This window comes from Miniopterus natalensis, chromosome X (genome assembly GCF_054644295.1).
Source record: "Miniopterus natalensis isolate mMinNat1 chromosome X, mMinNat1.hap1, whole genome shotgun sequence".
In the NCBI taxonomy this organism is placed as follows: domain Eukaryota; kingdom Metazoa; phylum Chordata; class Mammalia; order Chiroptera; family Miniopteridae; genus Miniopterus; species Miniopterus natalensis.
In genome coordinates, this window is record NC_142103.1 from 6,474,432 (window position 1) to 6,500,686 (window position 26,255).

A 26,255-nucleotide genomic window follows, 5' to 3' on the forward strand; every position below is an offset into this window, starting at 1 on the left:
GAGACCAGAGGCCTTTTCTTCCCTGTTTATTAAAGTGGAAAAATTGACTGCTGCTTTCCGCTTTATTCGAGGGTTTCCAAACTGAGGGATTTGCAGGAAAATGTTACCAAATTACCCAGGCTACATAAGATACTGTTCCTTTTGGAATCACTTTTTTCCCCTAAATAGCATAGTAAGAGTTCAATTCTGATGGTACATGCTATCTTCTAACACAGATGAGTCTTTTTAGAGTGAGGCAAGATAAGCACACACTTGTATAAATTATGTGCAACAAGTGCTAGAATCAGCCTCTACCCTGAGTTTTCCCAGCCAGAACATGGCCTTTGAAGGTAAATAACTGACAGAAAATATATTGGGCAAATTTTTCTTTTACTAATCTAGGAAACATATGTAACACACTGGAAAAGCTGTTCCTGAGACAGGAGAATTACTGCATTACTGCCTAAATCACCAATTCACTTACACAAGAGCTGTGGTCTTTACTTACACAGCAGATGGGAGAAAAAAAAATATCTAGGAGCCATAATACTTATGTTGATAAGTATTATGATGGAGAGAAAAGAGCTCTGAGGTCAGAGACATGGCTTCAGCCCTGGCTCTGTGATCTTGGCAGGCCATTTACCAACTCTGAGTCTCAGTATCCACATGTACTATGTGGATAATAATGCCAGTCTCAGGGCTGTTGGAAACTTTGCACGAGATCATGGATGTGAAATAATTTAGAATTAAGAATAGCATGTTCCAGAAAAGTGAAGTTTTATTATTCACCCTTCGAGCTGTTACACAGGAACAAGTGGGGTGTGAATAGGGAACATTGACATCAGGGTCTTCCAGGGTTGTCACATGGTAAGTTCCAAGCTCACAGTGGACACAAGGCTGTCTACTAGATTAGAGAGATGAAAGAGTTTGGAGAAATTTGTCATTTTATCAGGAACAATCTGCAGGGAGGTCCTGCCGCTATGTCTTGGACCAACCCTTGTCTTTCACCTCTAATTCATCTAAGATACTGTGGGTTGTCTACATGGGTGGCCCCAATGGTTCTGTGCTGAAAAGGAAGTTAATTTTCCCAGTTGTTATTAACAGTGAAAGAGCTAAAGGAAAGGTTATGTTGTTTATAGAAGCCAGGTTGGCCCCTGTGGAAGGCCGAGAGGTGCTGCCAAGGTCCAGATGAATACCTGTGGGGTATCAGATGCCAGAGTCCTCATCCTCAGAGTAAGGGCAGACAGGAACTCAAAGAACTGCAGCTGAGACATGCTCTGAATACAGAACTTACTCAAGGCTCAGCTTGGAATAAGGCAGTTTGCTAAAAAACTAACTTCCAATAAGTTAGTCCTCAGATTTCTCAGCAATTCCTGTTGGAATCACTCTTTTTTAGAATTGAGAAATCAAATTTTCCAAGTTAAAGTATTTCATTCATCAGGGCCAGCCTGAAACCTTTTCCACTTCCATCCAGACTCTGAGGATGCAGGGAATGGCCAGCTTCAACCCATTGTCAAGGGATCTTGCCCACCCCATTTTCATTTTCATTTTGGTAAAGGCAGAAGTGAAGCTACTCACAGTCTGGTAAAGGTTGGAAAGCTTCAGACTGGTCCTGGTATCTTTATTCAATTGGAAGAGTGGGACAACCTCGTAGGATACCCCACAGTCAGTCTTGGTTTGAAAGACCCCGCTAGTGAGAGTAAGGGGACTATAATTTCTAAGTAGACAAGCAGTGGGTGCAGTGGCAGGGTGGGGTAAGCTAGCAGGTGGGCCTCCATGCTCCCCATCCCTGAACAGCTTTTCTAATGATTTTATATGCTGGGGATTCACTTATCAAGTTTGAAAACCCATGCCATAGGGCATAGGTGCTAAGGAAGAGAAGTGTATACAATTTTAGGGAAAACAGAAATTTTGCTCCAGACTCAGTGCTCTTTAGTGGCAAAAAGAGAAAAGGACAGTGATGTCTCTAGACCCTCTGGATTCACAGTAGAAAATAATGAGAAGGTTTGGAAAAGGGAATTCTCTTCTTCAAACCGAAGTTCAGTAAAAGAAGAAATCTTTTCTTCTCTCTGGAGACTGACTTTCTGAAAAACAAGATAAGCATGATGAGGAAGAAGCTGGCTCTGGGGGTTAAATGAGCCCAGGTTTGAATTTTGACCTCACCACTACCTAGCTGTGTGGCCTTGGGCAAGTTACATAGCCTATCTGAACTCCTTTCCCCATCTGTTAAATGGGGTTACTAATGATACCTGCCTCTTAAGATTCTGGAAGGATTAAGTGAGTTAAACACACGTAAGGCCCTTAGAACAGTGCCTGGCACATATATGCTCAGTACATGTTCACTGTTATTTTGCTAAAGAGACAGTGTCTTTATTTGTAGTAAAGTGGAATTACTTTGTGGTCACACTGCAGCTTAAGCTTAGTGGATAAGACCAAGACCTTTAAAAAAACTGACTCTGGCACTTACCTTGACTTTGGGCAAGTTACTTAACCTCCCTAAGCCTCAGTGTTCCTATCTGTGAATAGCATAATAATAGCACCGGCATTATAGGTAGATATTAGTTCTTATTTTGCTTCACTTCTGTGATTCTTGTCATTCTCCTCATCTCTAATGACCTTTTACTTTTCTCTACCTCACAGATATTCCCACAGTCACATGCTGGACGTTGTCATCACCCACACAGGTGGCATCCTTGTCATCCCAATTATAAACATCTATTCTCCAATCACCACCTTCCATGTCATTGGCTTAAGTATTCTTATTACTACATTTTTACATAACCTAATCCTCTATTCCATCAACCTCAATGCCCCATCACCCTCCATCTGTCTATTTTTCCTTCTTTGTACAGTTTAGATACCATGGTTCCTTGTGATAATCACTCACTTGCAACACCCTCAACTCATAGGTTTAGCTGACATTCTAGTGAGGTCTATATATTGCCCTCTCCCCCACTTCACATTAGACTGTAACGTGCCTGAGATCAGGGACCATGGTGGCAGCTGTTCCCTTTGCTTCTCTCAAACACAGCATGGAGCACAGTTTTTGGCACACAAGATGCCCAGTGTGTGTGTGTGTGTGTGTGTGTGTGTGTGTGTGTGTGTGTGTGTGTGTGTGTGTGTGTATTTGGTGGCTTACTTTTAATAACTTACTGTGGCTAATTTACATTAGTATATAAATTCAAAGCACATACATATATTATCACTTAATCTTTACAGAAACCCTGAGGCGGGCACTATTTTAATCCTCATTTCACAAAGGAGGCAACTGAGCTATGGAAAGGTTAAGAAATGGGATCAAGTTCCTGAAATAGTAAGTAATGAAACCCCATTTGAACCCAGGTCATGAAGATCCTCATGTCATTCCACCCAGATTGTCATTTGTAAGTTCCTACTGGTACCACTTTCAAATTGAGTGTGGAGCTCACAGTCCTGGCCTTTGGCCTCCAGTGTCATTTTCCCTGACTGTAGAGTCCTGGGGTGGCCCTGTATTCTAGACTGAAAACTGGACATCTGGGACAGAGCAAGCTAATCCTATGAACTTGTTCATTTTTCTGAGTCACCTCAATAATCTCAGTTAAATCCAGCTCAGATTTAAAAAAAAACAAACAAAAAAAAAAACCTCAGCAAGGTTGCTTCTAAGTCAAAATAAGAAAATGGTCAGGAATTTTATAAGATTACAAATGCATGGGCTCTTTGAGATTCAGATGAAACAAACTCTATGAAAATACTAAATAATACAAATGAGGGTTTTTCCCGTTGTTTAAGATTCTGGTTTTTGTGCTACAAGCTGCTCCTCAAGTTTGTTCTCAAGATACAGAGACACTATCAAAAGCAGAACCATGTACTTACTTCCACTGGCAAGGCTGGCGCTGGCAAGGCTGGCGCTGGCAAGGCTGGCACTGGCAGGTCCACGATCTGGGCGTAAATATTTTTTGTCTAGAAAAGAAGAAAATGATTGAAAATGAAATCTCTAGGGCTGGGTTAGAAAGTGCTCAGTTTTACCCCAGGGTCCCCAAATCATCTGCTCCTCGCTTTATGGACACCTGACATATTTTCTCAGATGCTACAAAAACAGAGAAGCTTCTGTTTTTAAGGTCCCCTGGACCTTGCACTCATCTTCTATGCAGTGTTTCTGATTAAGGGCCAACAACTTCCTCAACAGATCCAGAACCATCAGTCACCAATTAATAGGACTAATGTCAACATTAGCAGAAAAGTGCAAAGAGTTTGTAGCAGTCAAGACTTTAGTGATAAACATTTGAGAATGTGCCTGCAAAACAATTTTGCCATGATATGCCTGGAATATAGTAGATGTTCACTAAGTATTTGGTGAATTAGATTTAAACTGTGTAGAGTTATGTTTGGGAGGAGATAATTTGAGCCATCTGTGTTCTAACCAACTGTTGAAACAGGGCTCTGCTGTGTGTTGCACAGGCATGTACACAAACACAGTTGGCCTAATCTTCCCTCTGAATAGAGTAGAAACAGATTTTTGAAAAAGAGTACAGGGTGGGAATTTTCATAGGTTTTCCAAGCAAGACATTTTTATAATTTACTCTTTTTAAGTACTTACATTCTTTTTTTCTTATTTATTTTTATTGTTCAAAATATTACAGATTTCCTTTTTTCTCCCCATTGACCCCTTCCACCTCACCCCACCCTCTTCCCCAGTCCCTCACCACACCATTGTTTGTGTCCATAGGTTATGAATATATGCATATAAATTCTTGGTTAATCTCTCCCCCCCATCCACCTCCCTTCTTCCCTCAGAGATTCATCAGTAAGATCCATGCTTCCATGTCATTGAATCTATTCTGTTCGTCAGTTTATTAAGTTCTTTAGATTCCACATGTGAGATGATGTGATGTTTGCCTTTCTCTGCCTGGATTCTTTTGCTTAACATAGTATTCCCCAGGTCCATCCATACTGTCCCAAAGGGTAAGAGAGCCTTCTTCTTTACAGCTGCATAGTATTCCATTGTGTAAATGTCCCACTACTTTTTTTATCCACTCATCTACTGCTGGGCACTTGGGCTGTTTCCAGATCTTAGCTATTGTAAATTGTGCTGCTGTGAACATAAGGGTGCATATATTCTTTCTGATTAGTGATTCAGGATTCTTAGGATACATTCCTAGAAGTGGAATCACTGGATCAAAAGGCAGCTCCATTTTTAATTTTTTGAGGAACCTCCATACTGTTTTCCACAGTGGCTGCACCAGTCTGCATTCCCACCACCAGTGTACCAGGGTTCCCCTTTCTCCACATCCTCGCCAGCACATGTCATTTGTTGATTTTTAGATGGTAGCCATTCTGACAGGTGTGAAGTGATACCTCATTGTGGTTTTAATTTGCATCTCTCAGATGATTAGCAAAGTTGAGTATCTTGTCATATGTCTCTTTGCCATCTGTATGTCCTCTTTGGAGAAGTGTCTATTCAGGTTCTTTGCCCATTTTTTTTTTAAACATATCTTTATTGATTCCAGAGAGAGGAAAGGAGAGGGAGAGAGAGAGAAACATCAATGATGAGAGAGCCATTGATCGGCTGCCTCCTGCATGCCCGTGACTGGGGATCGAGCCCGCAACTGGGGCATGTGCCCTGACCGGGAATCGAACCCCAATTGCATTGATCCTAGGTCAACGCTCAACCACTGAGCCATGCCCGACCGAGCTCTTTGCCCAGTTTTTTAATTGGGTTGTTTGTCTTCCTCTTACTGAGTTGTATGAGTTCTTTGTACACTTTGGAAATTAGCCCCTTATCGATATATACTTGGCAAATATGTTTTCCTAGACCGTGGGGTTCCTTTGTATTTTGAGGCTGATTTCTTTTGCTGTGCAGAAGCTTTTGTTTGATGTAGCCCCAATTGTTTATTTTTTCTTTTGTTTCTCTTGCCCTAGGAGATGTATCAGTGATTATTCCACTATGTGAGACGTCTGTGACATTATTACTTATGTTTTCTTCCAGGGTTTTTATGGTTTCGTGACTTACATTTAAGTCTTTTATATATTTTGAGTTTATTTTTGTGTATGGTGTAAGTTGGTGGTCTAGTTTCATTTTTTGCATGCAGCTATCCAATTTTCCTAGCACCACTTATTGAAGAGACTGTCTTTACTCCATTGGATGCTCTTGCCTCCTTTGTCAAATATTAACTGACCATAATGATGTGGGTCTATTTCTGGGGTCTCTGCTCTGTTCCATTGATCTATATATCTGTTGTTGTACCAATACCAGGCTGTTTTGATTACAATGGCTTTGTAGTACAGTTTGATATCCAGTAAAGTGATCCTTCCCATTCTGTTCTTTTTCTCAAGATGGCTGCTCCTATTCGGGATCTTTTTTGGTTCCATATAAATTTTTGGAATATTTGTTCAAACTTTGTGAAATATGCTGTTGGTATTTTAATAGCAATTGCATTGAATCTATAAATAGCTTTGGGTAGTATGAACATTTTAATGATATTAATTATTTCAATCCATGAACATGGTATATTCTTCCACTTGTTTATATCTTCCTCTATTTCTTTTTTCAGCATCCTGTAGTTTTCCAAGTACAGGTCTTTTACATCCTTGGCTAAGTTTATTCCTAGGTATCTTACTTTTTTTTAGTTGCAATGGTAAATGGGATTGTTTTTTTAGTTTCTCTTTCTGAGATGTCATTGTTGGTGTATAAAAATCCCATCGCTTTCCAGATGTTAATTTTATATCCAGCTACCTTGCCAAATTAATTTATCAAATCTAGTAGTACTTTGATGGAGTCTTTAGGGTGTTCTATGTACAATATCATGTCATCTGCAAATAATCAGTTTTACTTCCTCCTTTCCAATTTGGATACCTTTTATGTTTTCTTCCTGTCTGATGGCTGTGGCAAGAACTTCAAATACTATGTTGAATAAGAGTGGTGAAAGTGGACATCCCTGTCTTTTTCTTGTTTTTAAGGGAAATGGTTTTAGTTTTTGCCCATTGAGTATGTTGGCTGTACATTTGTAGCATATGGCCTTTATTATGTTGAGGTATGATCCCTCTATTCCCACTTTGCTGAGAGTTTTTATCAGAAATGGGTGATGGATTTTGTCAAATGCTTTTTCTGCATCTTTGATATGATCATATGATGTTTGTCTTTCAATCTGTTTGTGATGTATCATGTTTATTGATTTGTGGATATTATATCAGCCTTGCACCCCCAGAATAAATCCCACTTGGTCGTGGTGTATGATCTTTTTAATGTATTGCTGGATCTGGTTTGCTAGTATTTTGTTGAGAATTTTAGCATCTATGTTCATCAGGCATATTGGCCTGTAATTTTCTTTCTTTGTAGTGTTTTTATCTGGTTTTGGGATTAGGACCATGCTGGCCTCATAGAAAAAGTTTGGGAGTTTTCCCTCCTCTTGAATTTTCTGGGATAGTTTGAGGAGAATAGGTGTTAATTCTTCTTTGAATATTTGGTAAAACTTCCCTGTAAATCCATCTGGTCAGGACTTTTGTGTGCTGGGAGTTTTTTGATTACTGCTTCATTTTATTAGTTGTTATCAGCCTATTCAGGTTTTCTAATTCTTCCTGATTCAGCTTTGGAAGATTATATGCTTCTAGGAATTTGTCCATTTCACCCAGGTTGTCCAGTTTGTTGGCATATATTTGCTCATAGTATTTTCTTACCATCCTTTGCATTTCTTTTGGGTCAGTTGTTATATCAATCCTTTCATTTCTGATTTTATTTATTTGGGTCCTCCCTCTTTGTTTCGTAGTGAGTCTAGCTAAAGGTACATCAACTTTATTTATCTTTTCAAAGAACCAACTCTTGGTTTCTTTGATTTTTTTTTTTTTTTTGATTTTTTTTTTTTTTAGTCTCTATGTCCGATCTTTATTATTTCCGTCCTTCTACTTCCTCGGGGCTTTTCTTGCTACTCTTGTTCTAGTTCTCTTCGTTGTTGTGTAGATGGTTTAGTAGAGCTTTTTCTTGTTTCTTGAGATAGGCCTGTACTGCTATGAACTTTCCTCTCAGGACTGCTCTCGCTGTGTACCATAGATTTTGAGTTATCTGTTCATTTCTGTTTTTTCCAGGAAATGTTTGATCCCTTCCTTGATCTCATTGGTAACCCATTCATTGTTTAATAACATGCTATTTAGCCTCCATGTGTTTGAAAATTTTTGAGTTTTATTATAGTGGCTGATTTCTAGTTTCATGGCATTGTGATCTGAGAAGATGCTTGATATGATTTCAGTCTTCTTGAATTTGTAGAGACTTGCCTTGTGCCCTAACATGTGGTCTATTTTTGAGAATGTTCCATGTGCACTTGAGAAGAATGTGTATTCTGCTGCTTTGGGGTGAAATGTTCTGTAAATGTCAATTAAATCCATTAGATCGAGAGTGTCTTCTAAGGTCTCTGTTTCCTTGTTGATTTTTTGTCTTGATGATCTGTCCGATGATGACAGTGGGGTGTTAAAGTCCCCCACTGTGATTGTGTTGCTGTCAATCTCCCCCTTAAAGTCTACCAAGAAATTTTTTATATATTTAGGTACTCCTATATTCAGTGCATATATATTTATAAGGGTTATTTCCTCCTGTTGGATTGATCCCTTTAGTATTATGTAGTGACCATCTTTGTCTCTTGTTATGGTCTTTATTTTGAAGTCTACTTTGTCTGAAATAAGTATTGCTACTCCAGCTTTATTTTCACTTCCATTTGCATGGAATATTTTTTCCATCCCTTCCATGTTAGCCTGTGTGAATCTTTTGCTCTCAAGTGAGTCTCTTGTAGACAGCATACATTTGGGTCCTGTTTAATTATCCATTCAGCTTCCCCATGTCTTGTGATTGGAGCATTTATTCCATTTAGATTTAAGGTTACTATTGATATATACTTATTTAATGCCATTTTCCCCCTTTATGCTGATGTACCTTTCTCTCAATATTCCTTCTTTTTCTTAAAGTAGTCCTTTTAACATTTCCTGCAATGCTGGTTTGGTGGTACTGAACAACTTTAGCCTTCATTTGCCTGGGAAGCTCTTTATTTCACCTTCAATTTTAAATGACAGGCTTGCTAGATAAAGCAGTCTTGGTTGCATGTTCTTGCTTTTCATTACTTTGAGAACTTCATGCCACTCCCTTCTGCCTGAAGTGTTTCTGTTGAGAAATCTGCTGTGAGCCTTATGGGGGTTCCCTTGTAGGTCATCGCTTGTCTCTGTCTTGCAGCCCTTGATATTCTCTCTTTGTTTTTAACATTTACCATTTTAATTATGATGTGTCTTGGAGTGGGTCTCTTTGAATCCCTCTTGTTTAAAAACCTCTGTGCTTCCTGAATTTGTGTGGCTTTCTTCCTTGCTGGTGTAGGGAAGTTTTCTGTCATTATTTCCTCCACCAAGTTCTCTATCCCTTGCTCTCTTTCCTCCCCCTCTAGTACCCCTATAATGCAAATGTCATTTTGCTTCATGTTGTCCCAAAGCTCCCTTAGACTGTCCTCATGCTTTTTAAGTGTGTTTCCTTTTTGCTGCTGATTGAGTGTTTTTTTCTACCTTATCTTCTAAGTCACTTAGTCTATCCCCTGCTTCATTGAGCCTGCTTTTAATTCCTTCCAGTGTATTCTTGATATCAGATATAGTATTCTTCATTTCTGCTTGGTTCTTATTTGTGATATCTAGCTCTTTTATTATGTTTTCACTAAGTTCCTCGACCTTTCTCTTAAGTGTCTTGTTGTTCTCATTAATTTCCTTGAGCATCTTTATAACCATTACTCTGAACTCTATTTCTGACAACTAGCTTAACTCCATCTTATCAAGGGTTTTTTTGTGGCAATTTTTCCTTTTCTTTAGTTTGGGGGTTGTTTCTTTGTCTCCCTATTTTGGTGGCTCTTAGTGTTTGTATCTGTATATTAGATATATTTGCTGTCTCCCAGTCTTGTGTGGTGGGATTTTGTAGTGTATGTCCAGAGGAGCCCAGAGGTGTGTTTTCCTTATACTTCTGAGCTATTTGCTCTAGGTGTGCCCCTTTTGTGAGTATCCCTTTTGTGGGTTCTTTGGGCTCTTCTTCTGTTATTTCGTCTAGATTGTTGTTGAACCATTCTTGGGAGGACTCTCTTCTGAGGTTGGCTGTGTGGCTCATCCACAACCATGTCATGTGAGCTGTTTTACAGGTGCTGGCAAGACAAGACAATACACAACCAAACTGCCAGGAAACAAGCAGTATCTTACAAAATATCCTGACAGTCACAATGAAAACATTCCAATTGAAAGTAGAATTGGGAGATTGAAGAGAGAACACTAATGCTAAAGAAAAAAAAAAGAAAGAAAAAAAAAAAGAAGGAAGAAAGATAAAAAAAATAGAGTGAGAGAGAGAAAAGGAATTTATTGCTATTAGTATAAAAAAATAAAAAATAATAATAAAATAAAAAGTAAAAAATAGACAAGATACAGGGAGATAAAGGGAGCAGAGAAAAGCTTCAGACTCTATTATGTTTCTTCAGTGCTCCTTACTTGAAATATGTCTACTCAGGTATATTTCTCTGGTTTTCCAAGCTGGTTATGCAGTATTTTAGTGTTAAATGAAGTTCGTGGCTGGGAGTCAGGGCACTCTACTTGTCACAGTGCCACCATCTTCCCAGCTTCCAGTACTTACATTCTTAATCAAACTCTGGAAATGATGTACTGGTATTTTAATGGGAATTTTTTTTCAACATTAAGATGAACCACAGTGTCCATTAGGATGGAACACAGGGAGGCTATGCTGAACAGGCCCTTTGTGTGCTATATACTTAGGTCAGAGTAAAGGCAGCTTCTAGCAATTTCTTTCAGGCATGAGACACTAGAACCACAGATATGTATGGACTTGGGAGCTATAAAAGAAAATTCACCTGGAGTGCAGAGTGCCAGAGGATGCACACTTGGCCCCAAGGAAATATAAAATATATATTATTACCAATATTTCATGTGAAAGGCAAATCTTGCAGCAGAGTGAGTTGCTCTTTTGGTGAAAATATGCCTCAGGCCAATTCTTTCCCATCCTTTTACATAGAAGGGAGTCTTGTATGGGGTTTTTTATGGGTATTTTGCATTTAGTGGACACTAGTTAAATATTTGTTGAGTGAGTGTAAATGAAGAAGTGTTTTAGTTCAGTGGGAGGAGTGACAATCAGGGAACAGGAATATAAGAAAAACAAAGCAGGAGAAATCCGGTGTGCCCAGTGCACAGGCGCAAGTCATATACAGCCAGGCACTGTGATAGTCTCCAGGCAGCAATAGGGCCACCTCTACTGTTGTTTTGAATTTTAATGCGTGGAGCAGATGGCTGGTATAGATTGCCCTTGTTTTTGCCTAGGAGCTTGGCATTGTTGTAAGTTGCCAATCCATTTGGAGAATAGAGTTTTAAGTTGTAGGTATGTCACAGAGTTCTGTTTTACAAAAGGATTATTTGGTTGCTCACAGTGAGGTGAATGCAGACCCTACAATTTTAGACATCAACACATCATTTTTCTAGGATAAGTCCAAGTCAACAGACTGAATGAATATTCCAGGCCAAGTTCATCTGGCTGGCTCTCTGTGTAACCCTTTATTCATTAAACTGTGAATGTTAATGAAGCCTAGTGAAGATATATAGAACATTTAAGCAGAACATTCTGTCCCTCAGAACCCCCATGCCTGGAGTGGCAGCAATTAGTCTTGACACCCCACTTCATGCAACTCTCTCTCAACCCCAACCAATCAGAGGCAAGCCTCCAGGTATCTGGAGGCATTTACTTACAGTGGGCTGAGCTAGAAGGCAGGTTGAAGGGTGATCCCGTGGTTCTGGCTGCCTGGGCAGAGTTGCAATTCTCCCACATGGCAAATTGCTGAGGATGGGCTACACATCTCTCTTGCTGGAGGAAATTTAGGAAGGACTCATATTTCCCATCAGGCTGGTCCTCTGGGACCAGGTGCCCAGTGGAGAAGGCACGAGGGTATTCAGACTCTGGAGAGCCAGGACTGGTTGGGGAGGAGAAATGCCACAGCTCTCCAGGCTGAACAGAGGGACTCCCAGTCAGGGGCAGTGGGTACTGATCCATAGCCAGGGGACCAAACCCATTCGTGATGCAGTTGGCGTTACCATTTGCAAAAGATACTTCTGGCTGTGGCTTTGTCCAATGAGAAGAGAAACGCCACTGATTTGGAGGCATGTCACTGTCTGGGAAGGAAAGATTTAGAAGACATGTTAGGTGTTTATTTATTGTTTTCAAAATGGAAGTAACCTAATTTTTCTGGTTAATACATACTATATTTTTTAATGTGAGTAAATGTAGAAAAGGTTAAAAAGTCACTCATCATAATATCCAGAGACCACTATTGTCCACCTTTAAGTATATTTCTTACTAGGATTTGTTTCTATTCATGTATACATTGTTTTACTTTTATTTTTATTTATTGATTTTAGAAAGAGAGGAAGGGAGAGAGAGAGAAATAAAAGCAAAAGAGAGGAAGGAAGAAGAGAGAGAAAAACTGATTTGTCATTCCACCCATTCATGCACTTATTGGTTGATTCTTGGGATCGAACCCAAAACCTTGGTGTATTGGGACAATGTTCTAACCAACTGAGCTACCCAGCCAGGGCTGCATTGTTTTCATATCACATATTGTTTTTAAGGCTGCCTTCACATCATTAAAATATCACAAATATTCCCCATAGCAATGAATAGAGCCAACACCAGTTTTTTAAAAGGCTGCACAGTATTCTATCATTAGGTAGTAATGTGACTAATAAACATGGTATTTGTGAGCAATTCAGTTATTTCCATTTTTCTATTATATTAACAACATTGCTATGAGCACCTTTGTATATATATGTTTGCATTGTTGTCCAACTAGCTCCTCAAGGAAAGTTTTCTATAAGAATTGCTTGATTAAAGGTGATTTGTGTTTGGTTGTTGCTGTTGTTTGGCTTTATTTTATAGCTGGTGTTTTGAATACACAGACTAGAAAGACTCCACAGAACTTTATAAGGGGTTTAACACTTGCCTGTGTCAGTCACTCACACAAGTCTAGGGGTCAAAACCCCATTTCAAGAGGGATCTGGGGCATGGGAATGTTAGGAGACTGGACCAAGATAGCAAAGCAGATTAGCCTAGTAAGGATCTAAGCTGGAGTGATAAGTGATGGGGTGGGGAAGTGGCTGTTTGGACCTCTTCCTGCAAAAGCAAAATATTCAAGGTCAAGCAGTAACTCAGTTTCTTCTTGTAAAGTTCTTGTAGACTGACTAACAGGAATGGAAGCTCTTTTGGTCTCAGAAACACTAATTTTAATTGTGCCTATAATAGCGGCTGAATTTGAATTCTTAAGAAGTCTAAGATAGTTCATGACACGGATGTTTCATGATGGATGTTTTCTCCAGTCTCAACACTCACACAAGCAAAAGGGAAAGAGGGATCAAGTTTTAGCAGATACTTAAGGCTTGGAGCCTCTCAGCTGTCCAAGATAATAATGAATGGGGGCATGGGTGTAGAGACAAAGAAAGATTGGAAGGCTGGAGAGACTGTCTGGTCTCTTTTCCCTCCACATGTGCCTCTCTCAGCTCTCCTGAATGTTCAATTCACCTGGATTTTGTACAAAATGAAAACATCTGAGAAGTCTGCCCAGTGATACTGGAGTGCCCTTACCCACCACTATAGCTTTCAATGTCAAACAGGTGATAAGAGCAAAAAAAGCCTTAACTTATGTGGCACAGACATTCTGCCCAACATTTCACATCATTTATAATGGTTGGCCTCTTTCAGTGAAATCAAGGGCAAAGAAACATATATTAAGATTTGTTCCTGGGGATGGATGCTACTTTTGAAAACTGATATCTGCAGGCCAGTAGCAAGTTAGGGCACTGTATAGCACTTTCCCACACTACTGGGGTTGGAGGGGCAGATGGGGATAACATTTCTGGGGAGCAATTTGTCAGTACACGTCAAAACCTTAAAATCTGTGTGTACCCTTTGACCCAGTCATTGTGCTGATAGCAATTTATTTTAAGGATATAATCAGTGATGTATGTAAAAATTTAGCTACAAAGATTCAAAGTGATATTTATAATACAGTCATAATGTAAATATAATACATTTATAATAAAGATTGTCAATAACCTAAATGTCTAAAAATTTTAACATATTAGGTATATCTATATAAAAGATACTCTTGAGCTATAAAGATGATATTGTAGTAGAACATGTAATGGCATGTAGAGATATATATGAGTATTGTAGATTTTAAAAAGTTACAACCCATTTCATGCAAAATAATGTTATGTTGTAAAACTTAATATGTGTGCATAGATGTACACATGGTTTTGTGTCCTGATTGCTTACTGGTGTTTTCTAAATTCTTCAAAAATTTACACATTATTTTTGTGGTTAAAAAAAGTTATTTTAAAGTAAAAACTTAAGAAACCTCTTGACTCAGTGAATCTGGGTGACAATTGTGAAAAGACCAACACATAAATGCCTGATTTCCTCCCATCCATCTTTTCTTCTTTCCTTCCTTCTCCCCTCCCTGTCTCTGCCTTTAATACAAATCTTGCTTTATGATGAAGTTGAAACCTAGAGCTCTCAGAACACACACCCACATCTTGCACCATGAAAGTCCCAACTTTGGCCTGCCCAATCTGCACACATTGACTCTCTCTTTTCTGCCTTCTTTATATTATATTGTTTGTACTAGCTGAGATCAAAATAACACCAGAGTCAGAGGGACAGCTTATAGGAGACCGTCCTGTCCTAGGGCACTGGGGGTGTGGATGGGGTGCTGCTCAGTCCCACACCATCCATCACAATCACCTCCTTGAGGTACCTAGTTTTTTAATGATTATCCAGATTCCTTTTCCCAACTGAAAATGGAGATGAAATACACAGCATGTGCTAGTATTTGAAAGTGGCTAAGAGCTCAAGATCTGCAATCAGACTGATTTGGTTGCAAATAACCACCGCTTACTAGCTGTGGGATCCTGGAAAAGTCGCTAGACTCTTTGAGCCTTGGTTTCTTTACCACAAAAATGGACACAGTGAGACTTAACCAATAAGTTGGTATAAGGATCTAATGAGATAATACATGTGACACCCTCTTACAAGGGACCTCACTCACAGGAAGTATGTGCTCAATAAATGTTAGCCATTGCAAGCAGTATTAGCTATAGTCCTTATGGGTGTTATAAACCCTCTTGCTAGGGTGTTATCAGAGTCTACAAAGGCAGGACAGTGAAGTAGTCAAGAAACTGGCTCTGGAGTCTGACTGACCTGGGTTTCAATCTCTACCACTCACTTGCTTTGTGGTGCACCTCACTCATCATTTCCCTCGCTAAGCTGCAGTTTCCTATTCTGTGAGGATATGGATATCCACTGTAAAGTGGTTTTGTGAAGTACAACACACATGCAGGAAAACATACAGATATAAAGTGCACAAGTGGGGAATTTTCACGAACTGGGTAATGAGCACCCAGATCAAGGAACAGAACATGACTGCCACCCTAGAAGCCCTCCTCGTGCCCATGTCCAGCCACTAACCGCCCATTGCCAAAAGTAAACACTCTCCTGTCTTCTAACACTATAGATTCAGTTTGTCCATCTTTGACATTTATAAACCATTGAAGTGGATGCAGTAATTGTAGCCTGGTACCTGGCATCCAGTAGGAGCTCAATGTATGTTGGCACAGTTTCCTCTCCCTGGCTGAAAAGGAAGACACCAAGTTGTCAGTGTTCACAAGTGTCATAAAAAACTAGCATGGCTCTATCTCATACAGGTATTCACACTAAAAAAAAACCCCAGCATTTATTTCTCACCCTCATAGACTATAGAGGAGGGGAGGGAAGGATTTGGACCCTTTGAGGCCGGCTGTTAAAGACCCTTAGGCACTCACATGTGCACCCTCATCTTCTCAGCAGCCCTTGGGTAATGTTGCCAGGCCTGGAGCTGGGATCAGGGCTACAATAGGAAGAATATGAGGTGGGATGTGCACGAGGACTGTGCCCCCCACAATGGTAACTACTGAAGCTTCTAGAGTTCTCTACTCTGAAATCACCAATGTCCTTTTTAAAGGGAAATGTACAGCCAGTATAAATTATACATAAGTAAATTTTTAAAAAATAACTTTGATTTGAGAAAAGCAGCCAGGAAATTCGATGACATTTTCTAGCCACACAGGTCGATGCATATTTGGCTTGACAGAGCGCCCTTAGAATGTAGGCCAGTCAGCCTTAAGAGCCCATGAATGGGAGCCTGTTCTAGGCATAGCTCAGGGACTCAGAGGATGCTAACGGTCAGTCAGGAATGGCCACTTTATGGACTTCTCACTATTTTTGAAGCTGCAGGTATCTCATATGACACCTCTAGTGAGAACCATGGGGCCCTCTTCTGAGTCAGCAGAGCTTAGGAGAAACTAAACTCGTGACTGCGATAGGAAGACAGGCTTTTTCCTTCCTTTGCGCAACCAGCTGAACAGGCATTTGCCTAGTCCACACCATACTCTGAGGGAGACATCTTCACAGTCAACGGATCTGAGATTCACTTCAGGGAAAGTGCAACAACCAAGAAGTTAGGTGGAGATGAAAGCCGCCTCTCTGTTTGGCTTGGGCAACCAATGCCATGTGCAAGTTCTTTTAGTGGGCCAGGGCTTTATAAAATAGAGTGAAGTAAGAATACATGGAAAACAGTACAGCTGCCACACAGTAGAAGCCCCTGGGAAACTTGGAGGCTTACAGGAGGAGCCTGCTGCTCTGATGCTAATGTTTTGAATGTAGGCACTCATATCCACTCTAGCTGATCATAAACACATGTCAAGTTTTGGTACCACCACTGCAAAAATAACTTAACACCTGCATGGCACCTATATGCCACTTGACATGTATTATCTTATTGACTCCTATAGTTAAATAATACTCAGTTTTAAAGATAAGGAAACTGAGGCACAGAGAGATGAAGTGATGTGCCAGAGGCCACATTGGTAATAAATGTTGAGGCTGGCTTGTCCCCAGACTACCTGGTACACTACATGATACTCCCTCTCTATAGTGCCTCCATCAGTGGCAGACATCCATATCTTGGATCCAAATCACAATCTCATTCATTCAAGCAATATTTATTGAGCACCTTCCATGTGTCAGGCATTGAGCTAAGTACTTGGAAAGTAGCAGTTAACAGGTTGAGTCCCTGCTGCCATGAAATTCAGAATCTAGTTTTTGGGAGAAGACAAGAAACACATAAATATATAATATGCCTAGTTGTGACAAATGCTAAAAAGAAATAAAGCACAGTAAGATACAGGGTGACAGGTTTGGGTTTGTTTTTTTAAAATAGATTTTTCAGAGAAGGATTGCACGAAGAGAGGACATTTGGATGGAAACTTGAGTGAAGAAAGGATAAGCCATGTAGTTATCTGGGGAAGGAGCATTTCAGGAAGAGGAGAGAGACTGTGCAAAAGGCCTGGGGAAAGATTGTACTTGGCATGTTCTACAAATAGCAGAGACTGGACCAGAGTGAGTATGATGGAAAGTTGCATGATATGAGAGCAGAAAGATAATGGGCTCAGATGAGGTAGGGCCCCATTAAAAAGCTTGGATTTGATTCCAGGTGAGATGGGAAGAAGCTATTGGAGGGTTTTGAACAGAAGGGTGCTATGTTATGACTTTTATTTTAATGGTATATTCTGATTGCTATCTTGAGAATAAGCTGAAGGGGAGCAAGGACAGAAGACTACTACAAAAATCCAGGGGAGAGATGATGGCTTCTTGGACCAAGGTGATAGCAATGGAGATGGGGAGAAGTGGTCAGATCTTGGAGATATTTTGAAGGCAGAACTTACAGAATTTTTCAAAGAATTGGACATGGGGTATGAGATAAGGAGAGCAGTTAAACATGACTCCAATTAATTAGAAAGATGCAGCTCCATTACTGAGATGGAGAGAGTATGGATGGAGCAGATTAAGAAGAATATGAAAAGTTCAGTTTGGGACTTGTTTTGTTTGAGATTCCTATTAGATACATGAAGTGAAGGTATCAAGTAGGCAGCTGGATAGACAGGTCTGAAATCCAGCTTTGACTGGAGATACACACTTGAAATTGATCAGCATAAAGATGGTAATTAAGACCAAGAGACTGAAAGAGATTCCCTAGGGAATGGGTGTAGATAAAGAAATTGTCTGAGACCTGAGTCCTGGAGCCCTCAAACATTTAGAAGTTGAATAGAAAAGAATAGCCAGCAAAGGAGACTGAGGAGCAGTAACCAGGGAGGTGAGGAAAACCAAGGGTGTGATGTTATAGAATCCAAGTAAAGGAGATATTTCCAAGAGGAGCGAGCAATCAACTGCAGCAAATGTTGCTGATAGGTCAAATAAGATGAGGACAGAGGACAATTGGATTTGGAAAGTGGAGGTCACTGGTTCACTTTGATAAAAATTGTTTCAAGGAGTGATGAGGACGAAATGGGAGTGGAGTTCATTCTAGAGAGCAGGAGAGGAGAGGAAGAGGACACTTGAATCTTGCTGCAAAATGAAGCACAGAAATGGGTCAATAGGCTAAGAGTTGGTTTTATTGCAGGTTGGGCTTTACCAGGGAAGCAGGATGAATGAAGTGAAGGACTGTGGATGCATGGTACTTACAAGGGGATGATTGTAATGAATTCAAGCCAATGTATTTAGATCTAAATCAGAGTCAAAGAAGCAAAGTCAGCAATCTTGTCTGTGCATAAAGAGCAGGAGGTTTTGACTCTTCTTTGGAGCCAGATAGATCCTCTGAATCTCAGTTTCCACATATCAATTTCCCAAATGACTCAAGAGCAATCATTTCTGTTCCTGCTCTGAAGTACTCAGCACACTCTTGAACATCACCTCCCCATCTCTCCATCTACCTCCTTGTTCCCATTTTAACAACAAGATCTTCTACAGCATTTCCTTAGTATGTGCTTCTACCACACACCCTTCTACATGTTTACTTAATTCACAAGAGTCTCTAGGAAAATCACATCACCTAACTGGAAAAGGAATTTCTTAGAAGTAAATTCTGCAAAGGTGAGTACATCAGATATATACCAACTTCTTGTCCAAACCCAAAAAGCAAAGCCAGGGTGATGGTGTGTAAAAACAGGGGAGCTCTTCCTCTATGGGCAGAAGCCCTACATGGCCACTTTGCACAAAGTGTCCCATTTGGAGACATGTACATCTTCCAAGAGGAGGAAGGCATTCAACGTGAAAGAAAAAATTAAAATGAGCTCAGCGATTGCAATAAAGAGCTCCTAAAAACAATTAGAACAACGCTGGCCGGTGTGGCTCAGTTGGTTGAGCATCATCCCATGCACCAAAAGGTCACAGGGTTTGATTCCTGGTCAGGACACATGCCCAGGTTGTGGGTTCAGTCCCTGGTCATATGAGGCAAACTATTGGGTGTTTTTTTCTCCCCCTCTCTAAAAATCAACAAAAACATATTTAAAAAAAAAAAAAAATCAATCAAACCTTGTTCTATTTGCATATTTCAAAAAGGTGATAAAGAGCCCTATCAAGTCACATCCAGCTGGCAAGGTGACTTCTCCATTAGGCACAGCAGGTATAGTGCCTAGGGTCCATGAATACTTTAGGAGCCCATGAAAATTTTAACTGCTTTTAAAATTAGAAGAAAAAAATAAATATAATAATGATAATGAATATATAAAATGAATGCAGCCTGGATTATATTTGTTTTTATGCTAATGCAGTCACAAAATGTCTTTTTTCATATCTATACAGGGGAATGGACCTATGAATGCAAACTGTCTAAGGTCTATGAAAGCCATACTGCATGCTTTGCCAGCTTAATTTTTTGGGCTTTCTCCAAACCTAGATATTTTGATGAGCACATTTTGACATAGCTCTTGAAATAATTGTTTTGAGGTATGAGAATGTATTTTTTTTAATTACCAAATAGTTAATGCAAAAGACGCCCCCCCCCCCGCCCTCCCCCGCCTGGCCCAATGTGGCTCAGCAGCTGAACATCGACCTAGGATCCAGGTGATTGGGGTTTGACTCCCGGTCAGGGCACATGCAGGGGGTTGCTGGCTGAATCCCCAGTCGGAGGCGTGCAGGAGACAGCCGATCAATGACTCTCTCATCATTGATGTTTCTATCTCTCTCTCTCTCCCTCTCCTTTTCTCTCTCTGAAATGAATAAAGATATTAAAAAAAAAAAGCGGGGGGGGAGACCCCTGATACTGTTAAGGGTGGGGAAAGAGATGTGGTAAGGCTCCTCCTACCTCTCTCTGGACCCAGCCCTAACCATCAGATCATCCACTATTAGTGGTGAGGAGGCTGCATGTATCCACATGGGACATGCTTTTTTACATCATGAGTCTTTAGGTGAGGCCAGTAGTAGCAGTAACAGTAATCATAATCATAAAAATAAGACTGATAAGGTGACAATAGCAAACAGTTGTGGTGCTCTTATTGTGTACTACTACTACTATTAATAATAATAATACTGACAATAGTGCTAATGACAAACAGTTGTGGGTTGTGGTGCTGTTATTGTATACTGAGCAGTTAATCCAGCCAGCATTTTACACAATTGAGGAAACAATGAAATAGGTGAACTAATTTGATTAAAGTGTCCATTTTCACATTAAACTTCAAAGAAAGGGGTGGCTGCTTCTCTCCAGACAATGCGACTTGCCTTCAGCAAATATATACATGTCTGTGTGCATTAAAAGAATCAGAGAACTATCTTTCAGTGATATCCTTGATTGGGAATTCTGGCCCCATATCCTGCAACAGCTCACCATTCCTCAGGACCACATCTCCATTCTGGCTCAAGGAGCTCCATTCCTGGGGGTTCTTGACATTGCTCAGAGCTCTGGAGAAGTGTTCATCCACTACGCTGCTGATGTCCCCTTGAAAATAAGTGAAAAGGACACACCGGGAATTCCACTCTGTCTTTATAGGCTTCTGCATCTGGGCTGCACAAGTATTCATTTCTTCCATTGTGACACAGGTGATAGCTGCAGATAAAATGTGAAATATTATTGGCACTATTTTTCCAAGTGGCTTGGCTATAGTTTGGATGAGCAGCATCCTTGGGAGCAAGCAGTTAGCTTCTACCAAGTACAGGATCAAAAACCATGCTATGCTGATCTGAGGACCAGCTGAGGAGCCTGGTCTAATCAGTGTTCAGGAAACAACAAGACAGAGCTCTTTGAAGCACTGAAGGGGCCGTTCCTTACAACTGAGAAGAACTTTCTGGCAACATGACTAGAAGAGCATTAGGAAATGAAAGAAAAAATTAACAATGAGGCCAAATCATGGGGTTACTTGCCTTCTGGGGAAGTGCATTCCTCCTCCCAGAACTACATGATCCCCCTGGAAAAAGGGGTGAGCTTCCCCATAGAGCTGACTAAGCAATCCAGCGTGTATTGACAATTTCCATTGTAATAGTAAGCATTGCTTTCTATCTTGACCACTTCCATTCAAGAGAATAAAATACATCAAATTCTCCCACTCCCCTGATGCCAGAATCTATGTATGATGGTGGCCTGCACCCACCCCCACCCGCTTAGAAACTAGCAGTTACAAACCACACCAGTCCTAAGGCCTTCAGAGAGATATACACTGAACCAAATGCAGATCTCAACACACACACACACACACAGACTTTTTTTGAAAAGCACCTGAAAGATTGTCAGCTCTGCTTACCACCATATCTTCCGCACATAGAACAGGGCCAGCAAATAGAGTAGATATTCAATAGCTGTTTGTTGAATTGCCTTAAACTTGGCCTCTATGGCTCTGTTCTACCTGTGAGCTTCTTGAGGGCAGAGGTTGTCCTTTTGCTCCCAGGCCAGTAAATGGCATACAGCAGGCAATCAAGACACGGCGTGGCCTTTCTTTAAGTGGAGAAGTAGCCCATCTGATTGCTTCTTTACCACTGGCCACCCATGTGATTAGGCTAAAGACACCTTAAATCTATCCTTTCTTGTGATTATAAGGAAATGAGGAGAGTTGAATAGCCCTGCCTATGAGGCCTTTTAGGATGGGTCTTTTCTTATTCATTTCTTTATCCTTAACACCTACCACAATGTAGGTATTCATTAAACAGTGGCTGAATGCCATTTCATGCAGAGACAGCACAATGCAAGGAAATCATATGCATTAGAGGAGTCTGAGGACCTGGGGTTGACTTTTGGGAAACCACATGGCCTCTCTGGGCTTCAGATTCCTCTTGGATAAAAAGAAGAGATTAGAATATATGAATTCTGCAGCCTATTCTTTTAAGGTTTTGCTAGAAGAGTCAACAGATTATGATGGGGCATTAAGAAGGAATCTGGCAGTCATCGGGGGACCCTTTCTAAAGAACTTTCCTTTCAGAATCACTTTAGCCCCAGTCATAACTGGACTATATTGTCTCCAGAAGCCTCTGATTAAACACATCGATCTGTTCTCCCTGTTGACAGAGACACTAAGTATAACCAGGCACTACCTGAGAAATGAATCCATTGTATCCTTATTTCCAAAAACTCATGAACAACCGCTTTGAGAAACTGTTTGGCAATTTTCTTATAAAGTTAAACATATGCATACCACATGACCCAGCAGTTCCACTTCTAAGTGCATATAACCAAAAGAAATACAAACATATGTCCTCACAAAGACCTGTACATGAATGTTCATAGCGGCTTTATTTATAATAGCCCCAAAGTGAAAACAACCCAAATGTCCATCACCAGGAAAATAAATAAACTGGCTGTGACATTTTCACACAATGGAATGTTATTCAACAACAAAAAGGAACAAACTACCAATCCACACAACATCATGGAATAATCACAAAAATGCATTGAGTGATAAAAAGCTAGACACAAAGGAACCAGAACAGGTACAATTTCTGGTGATAGAGGTCAGAGAAGTTTCATGTGAGGTGGAAACTAGGAAGAGGCAGGAGGGAACTCTCAGTGGTGTTGGGAGTGTCTGCATCTTATTGAGGGTGAAGGTTATACATGGGTGTATACATTTGTCAAAAGTCATGAGATTGGGCACTTAAGATTTGTGCATTTGGCTGTAGGTAAATTATTCCTCAATAATTGTGCAATTATTGGAATCATGTGGACAGAGACCATGATGTATTCAGATACTCAGAGTTGTAGAAGTAAAGCACTAAGAAATAGATAAGTCAGAGAAAGACAAGTGCTGCATACTATCACTTATATGTGGAATTTCAAAAAGCCAAACTTGTAAAAACAGAAAATAAGCTGGCAGTTACCAGAAGACAGGACAGATGTTGTTTAAGGGTACAAACCTGCACCAAGTTGTAAATAAGCCCTTAAGATATAGTGTACAATGCAGTGAATATAGACAACAGTGCTGTATTACTGTCATCAAAACTGCTAGAGACTAGGGCTTAATTATTCCAACTACTAAAGAGGATAATTATATAATGCAAGAGGTGTTAATTATGGCTATAATGGTGATCATATTACAATATATAAATTTATCAAATTAACATGTTGTACACCGTAAAGTCACACAATGTTATATGTCAAACACATTTCAAAAAATAAAGCAAAGGTGTTATAAATTATAAGATATGAATAAATGTGGAGGCAGCACTTTTTCTAAAGCTACAGTTTTCAAAATACCTACTTTGTGACAGAAACATATCACGTTTTCTCCGATCTTTACAACCTTCAAAGTAGGTATTATTGTCCCCATTTTATAGATGAGCAAATTGAGGCTTAGAAAATGTAAAATAAACTGCCCAAGCCACACAGCTAGGTGGTGGCAGAGTGGGATTTAAACGCAGGTCACTCCGACTTCAATGTCTGTTCTTTTTCCATCATCTCTTACTGTCTACCTGGTGGAACCAATAGTCCCTTCCCTTCTGAGGGCCTCAGCCTCCCCATCTACCAAATGTAAGGGCATGGCCTCTAATTTCTAGAGGACCTTGAGGCAAGTCCCTAACCCAGCCACCTGGTTTCTTTTACAGAATGCAGGCAGAACATTTGTGCACTCCCTCGGGGCTTCTCTTTGAAGCCTCTCCCTTCAAGAGCCGCTTAGCACCTTTGTAGAACTCATTCTCAGAACTGCTGGTGGCCACTGCTCTAGGCTAAGGCTTGACACAGCTTGTTCTCTATCTTTGTAAGTCTCCCTGAAGCCAGGGGGAAAACTGCTGGCTGGACCCTTGGGATCTCAGGGCCCCAAAGCACGTTCCTATTCTCCTTGGGTAGAGACTACAGGACACGTGGCCACAGGCAGGAAAGGGTGGATATAGAGAAAGTCAGAGGCAACACCTCAGCCCCATCACCTTGAAGGGTGCAGACCCTAGAACTGGGGATCCTGAATAAACCATAAATACACCCTCTGCCCCTCTGTTCCTCCCCTAAAACACCGACATGCTTTCAAAGGAATGCCTGGGTGACTTTTCTCTATCCAGTTCACAAGCTGTTCTCTGGGCTGCACTTGGATCTCAGTGGACAGGATCTATATTTGAAAGACGTTAAAATTATGAGAGCTGCTATGTGGCTTAATCTTTGAAGAACTGCATCTCACTGCACCTATGGAGAAATTTGAGCAGTTTCGTCCTCCAATGAGCCTTCTGTGAGGGATCTCTATTCATGAGTGAATTGGTCAGGGTGGGTCTGGCTTGGAAGCTGATGCTGCAAAGCCTGAACTGAAGGGATCTCAGTGAATCAGAAGAAAGGATGGGGCTGTCCTGGAGAAGATGTATCTGTATAAGAGCCTCGATGTTGTAAAAGCCTCTTGCAGACAAACCCCAAGGCCAAGCTTTGTCAATTGTGCAGTGAGAACAGCAAAGTTACAAAAGTACACCGCAGCTTACAATTTCTCCAGTGCACAGAATATACATACACCAAATGTCCCAAGTAGACCTCGAAATATTGCCCAGTCTTCTGTACAAACATTTTAACACAGATCCAATACCAGCTGTTTGGCTTTGACTATACCACGGAGGCTGCATGCAGGGACACACTTACCACCCTTCTGCAAAACGGTACCCAGCACCCCGGGGGTGGGATAAGGAGTCAGAGACGTTGTCACAAGGATCACTTGGAATAAAAGCCCAAAAGGGACTAGATTTTATCTCACTGAGCAAAGTATATGGTGCTCACAGCTCCCCACCCACCCACCCACCCCGTGCCCCGATTCCTTTGCAGTTCAATTTGCATCCCTCCTTAACCAAAAAAAGTCCCTAGCTTCTCCTACCTTAATTCTTGACCATCAGCTGAGCCTGTGCAAGATGCAGATGCTGAACTATGGCTGGTCAAAGGTCCGTTTTGATGGCCAGAGCTGCCTGGCCCCTTTTAAAGCAGCTCAGTGCTTACGGAAGCAGGGGCTGAGGATTTTGTACCCTCCCCTTGCTGCTTGCTGCCACTCTAGTGGGGCTATACAAGGCATTTCCTGCTAGCTATCTATTAAGAATGCAGAAAATGCACTCCAACAAGTCAATCGGGTTGGGCACCTGCAGGAATGAGGAAAATAGGTGCTCTTTTTTATTTCTTTCTTTTTGCATTAAAAAAAGCACTTAGCAATGTTGTCTCTTGAAGTAAGCAGCCAATTGCTTGCCAGGAAACCACACACAGAGTCAATAACATCTGAATCTGAAACGTCATTTGTGGGGCTTGGATCAAACTGATGCCACTCTGAGTCTCAGGAATTGAGAGAGTCCATTTAATTCATTACTATTTTCTCCCTCTTTCCTTGTGGTAAGGGAAGGGGAGCCCAGGCCCCCAGGATTCTGGACTTGTCACAGGCTTCTGTGGGCCCCAGAGGAAGTCAGGACATCGCTGAACCTGCAATAGAGGAAGCAGTCCAGGGACTCCAGCTAGAGGTTTGGAGCAGAGGGTCCCAATTCTCATTTAAAAAATCTCCAATATTACTTCAGGAAGTGATATCATCATTCCGGCCCCAAACCCCGAAGCCATTCTTTGTTCCCCTTGTTCTCTGTTTCAACAATATTAATTTAACAAATATTTATTAAATAACTACTGTGTGCCAGGCACTATTCTGGGAGTTCTGTTCTATAGTGAGCAAAACAGACCACATCTCTGCCTTCATGGAATAAATACAGACACGTTATATGTTTGTATATACATATGCATATATATATTATATGTATCTGTGAGTTGGCAGTAGTATTACAAAGAGAAATTAATCAGGAAAATTCAGACAGAGTGCTAAGGTGAGGTGCTAATTTATATAGGGTGGTCAGAGAAGGATTTTCTGATAAGAAGAAATTTGAGCAGAACCCCGAGAGGGGAAAAAACCATGTTGATACCTGCTGTCCTGATATTTCAGGGGACATCACATGTAAAAAG

General features: G+C 40.7%; 1 protein-coding gene across 1 annotated transcript; it reads right to left on the reverse strand.

Moving 5' to 3' along the window:
* Nucleotides 1–739: 739 nt before the first annotated feature.
* Nucleotides 740–25,255, reverse strand: VGLL1 (vestigial like family member 1). The gene is made up of 5 exons (XM_016216537.2): nt 25,144–25,255; nt 20,712–20,930; nt 11,710–12,129; nt 3,832–3,918; nt 740–2,063 (listed from the first exon to the last, which is right to left on the reverse strand). The coding sequence occupies exons 2-5, from the start codon at nt 20,911–20,913 to the stop codon at nt 2,020–2,022; spliced, it is 753 nt and encodes a 250-aa protein (XP_016072023.1). The 5' UTR covers nt 20,914–20,930; nt 25,144–25,255; the 3' UTR covers nt 740–2,019.
* Nucleotides 25,256–26,255: the final 1,000 nt, after the last annotated feature.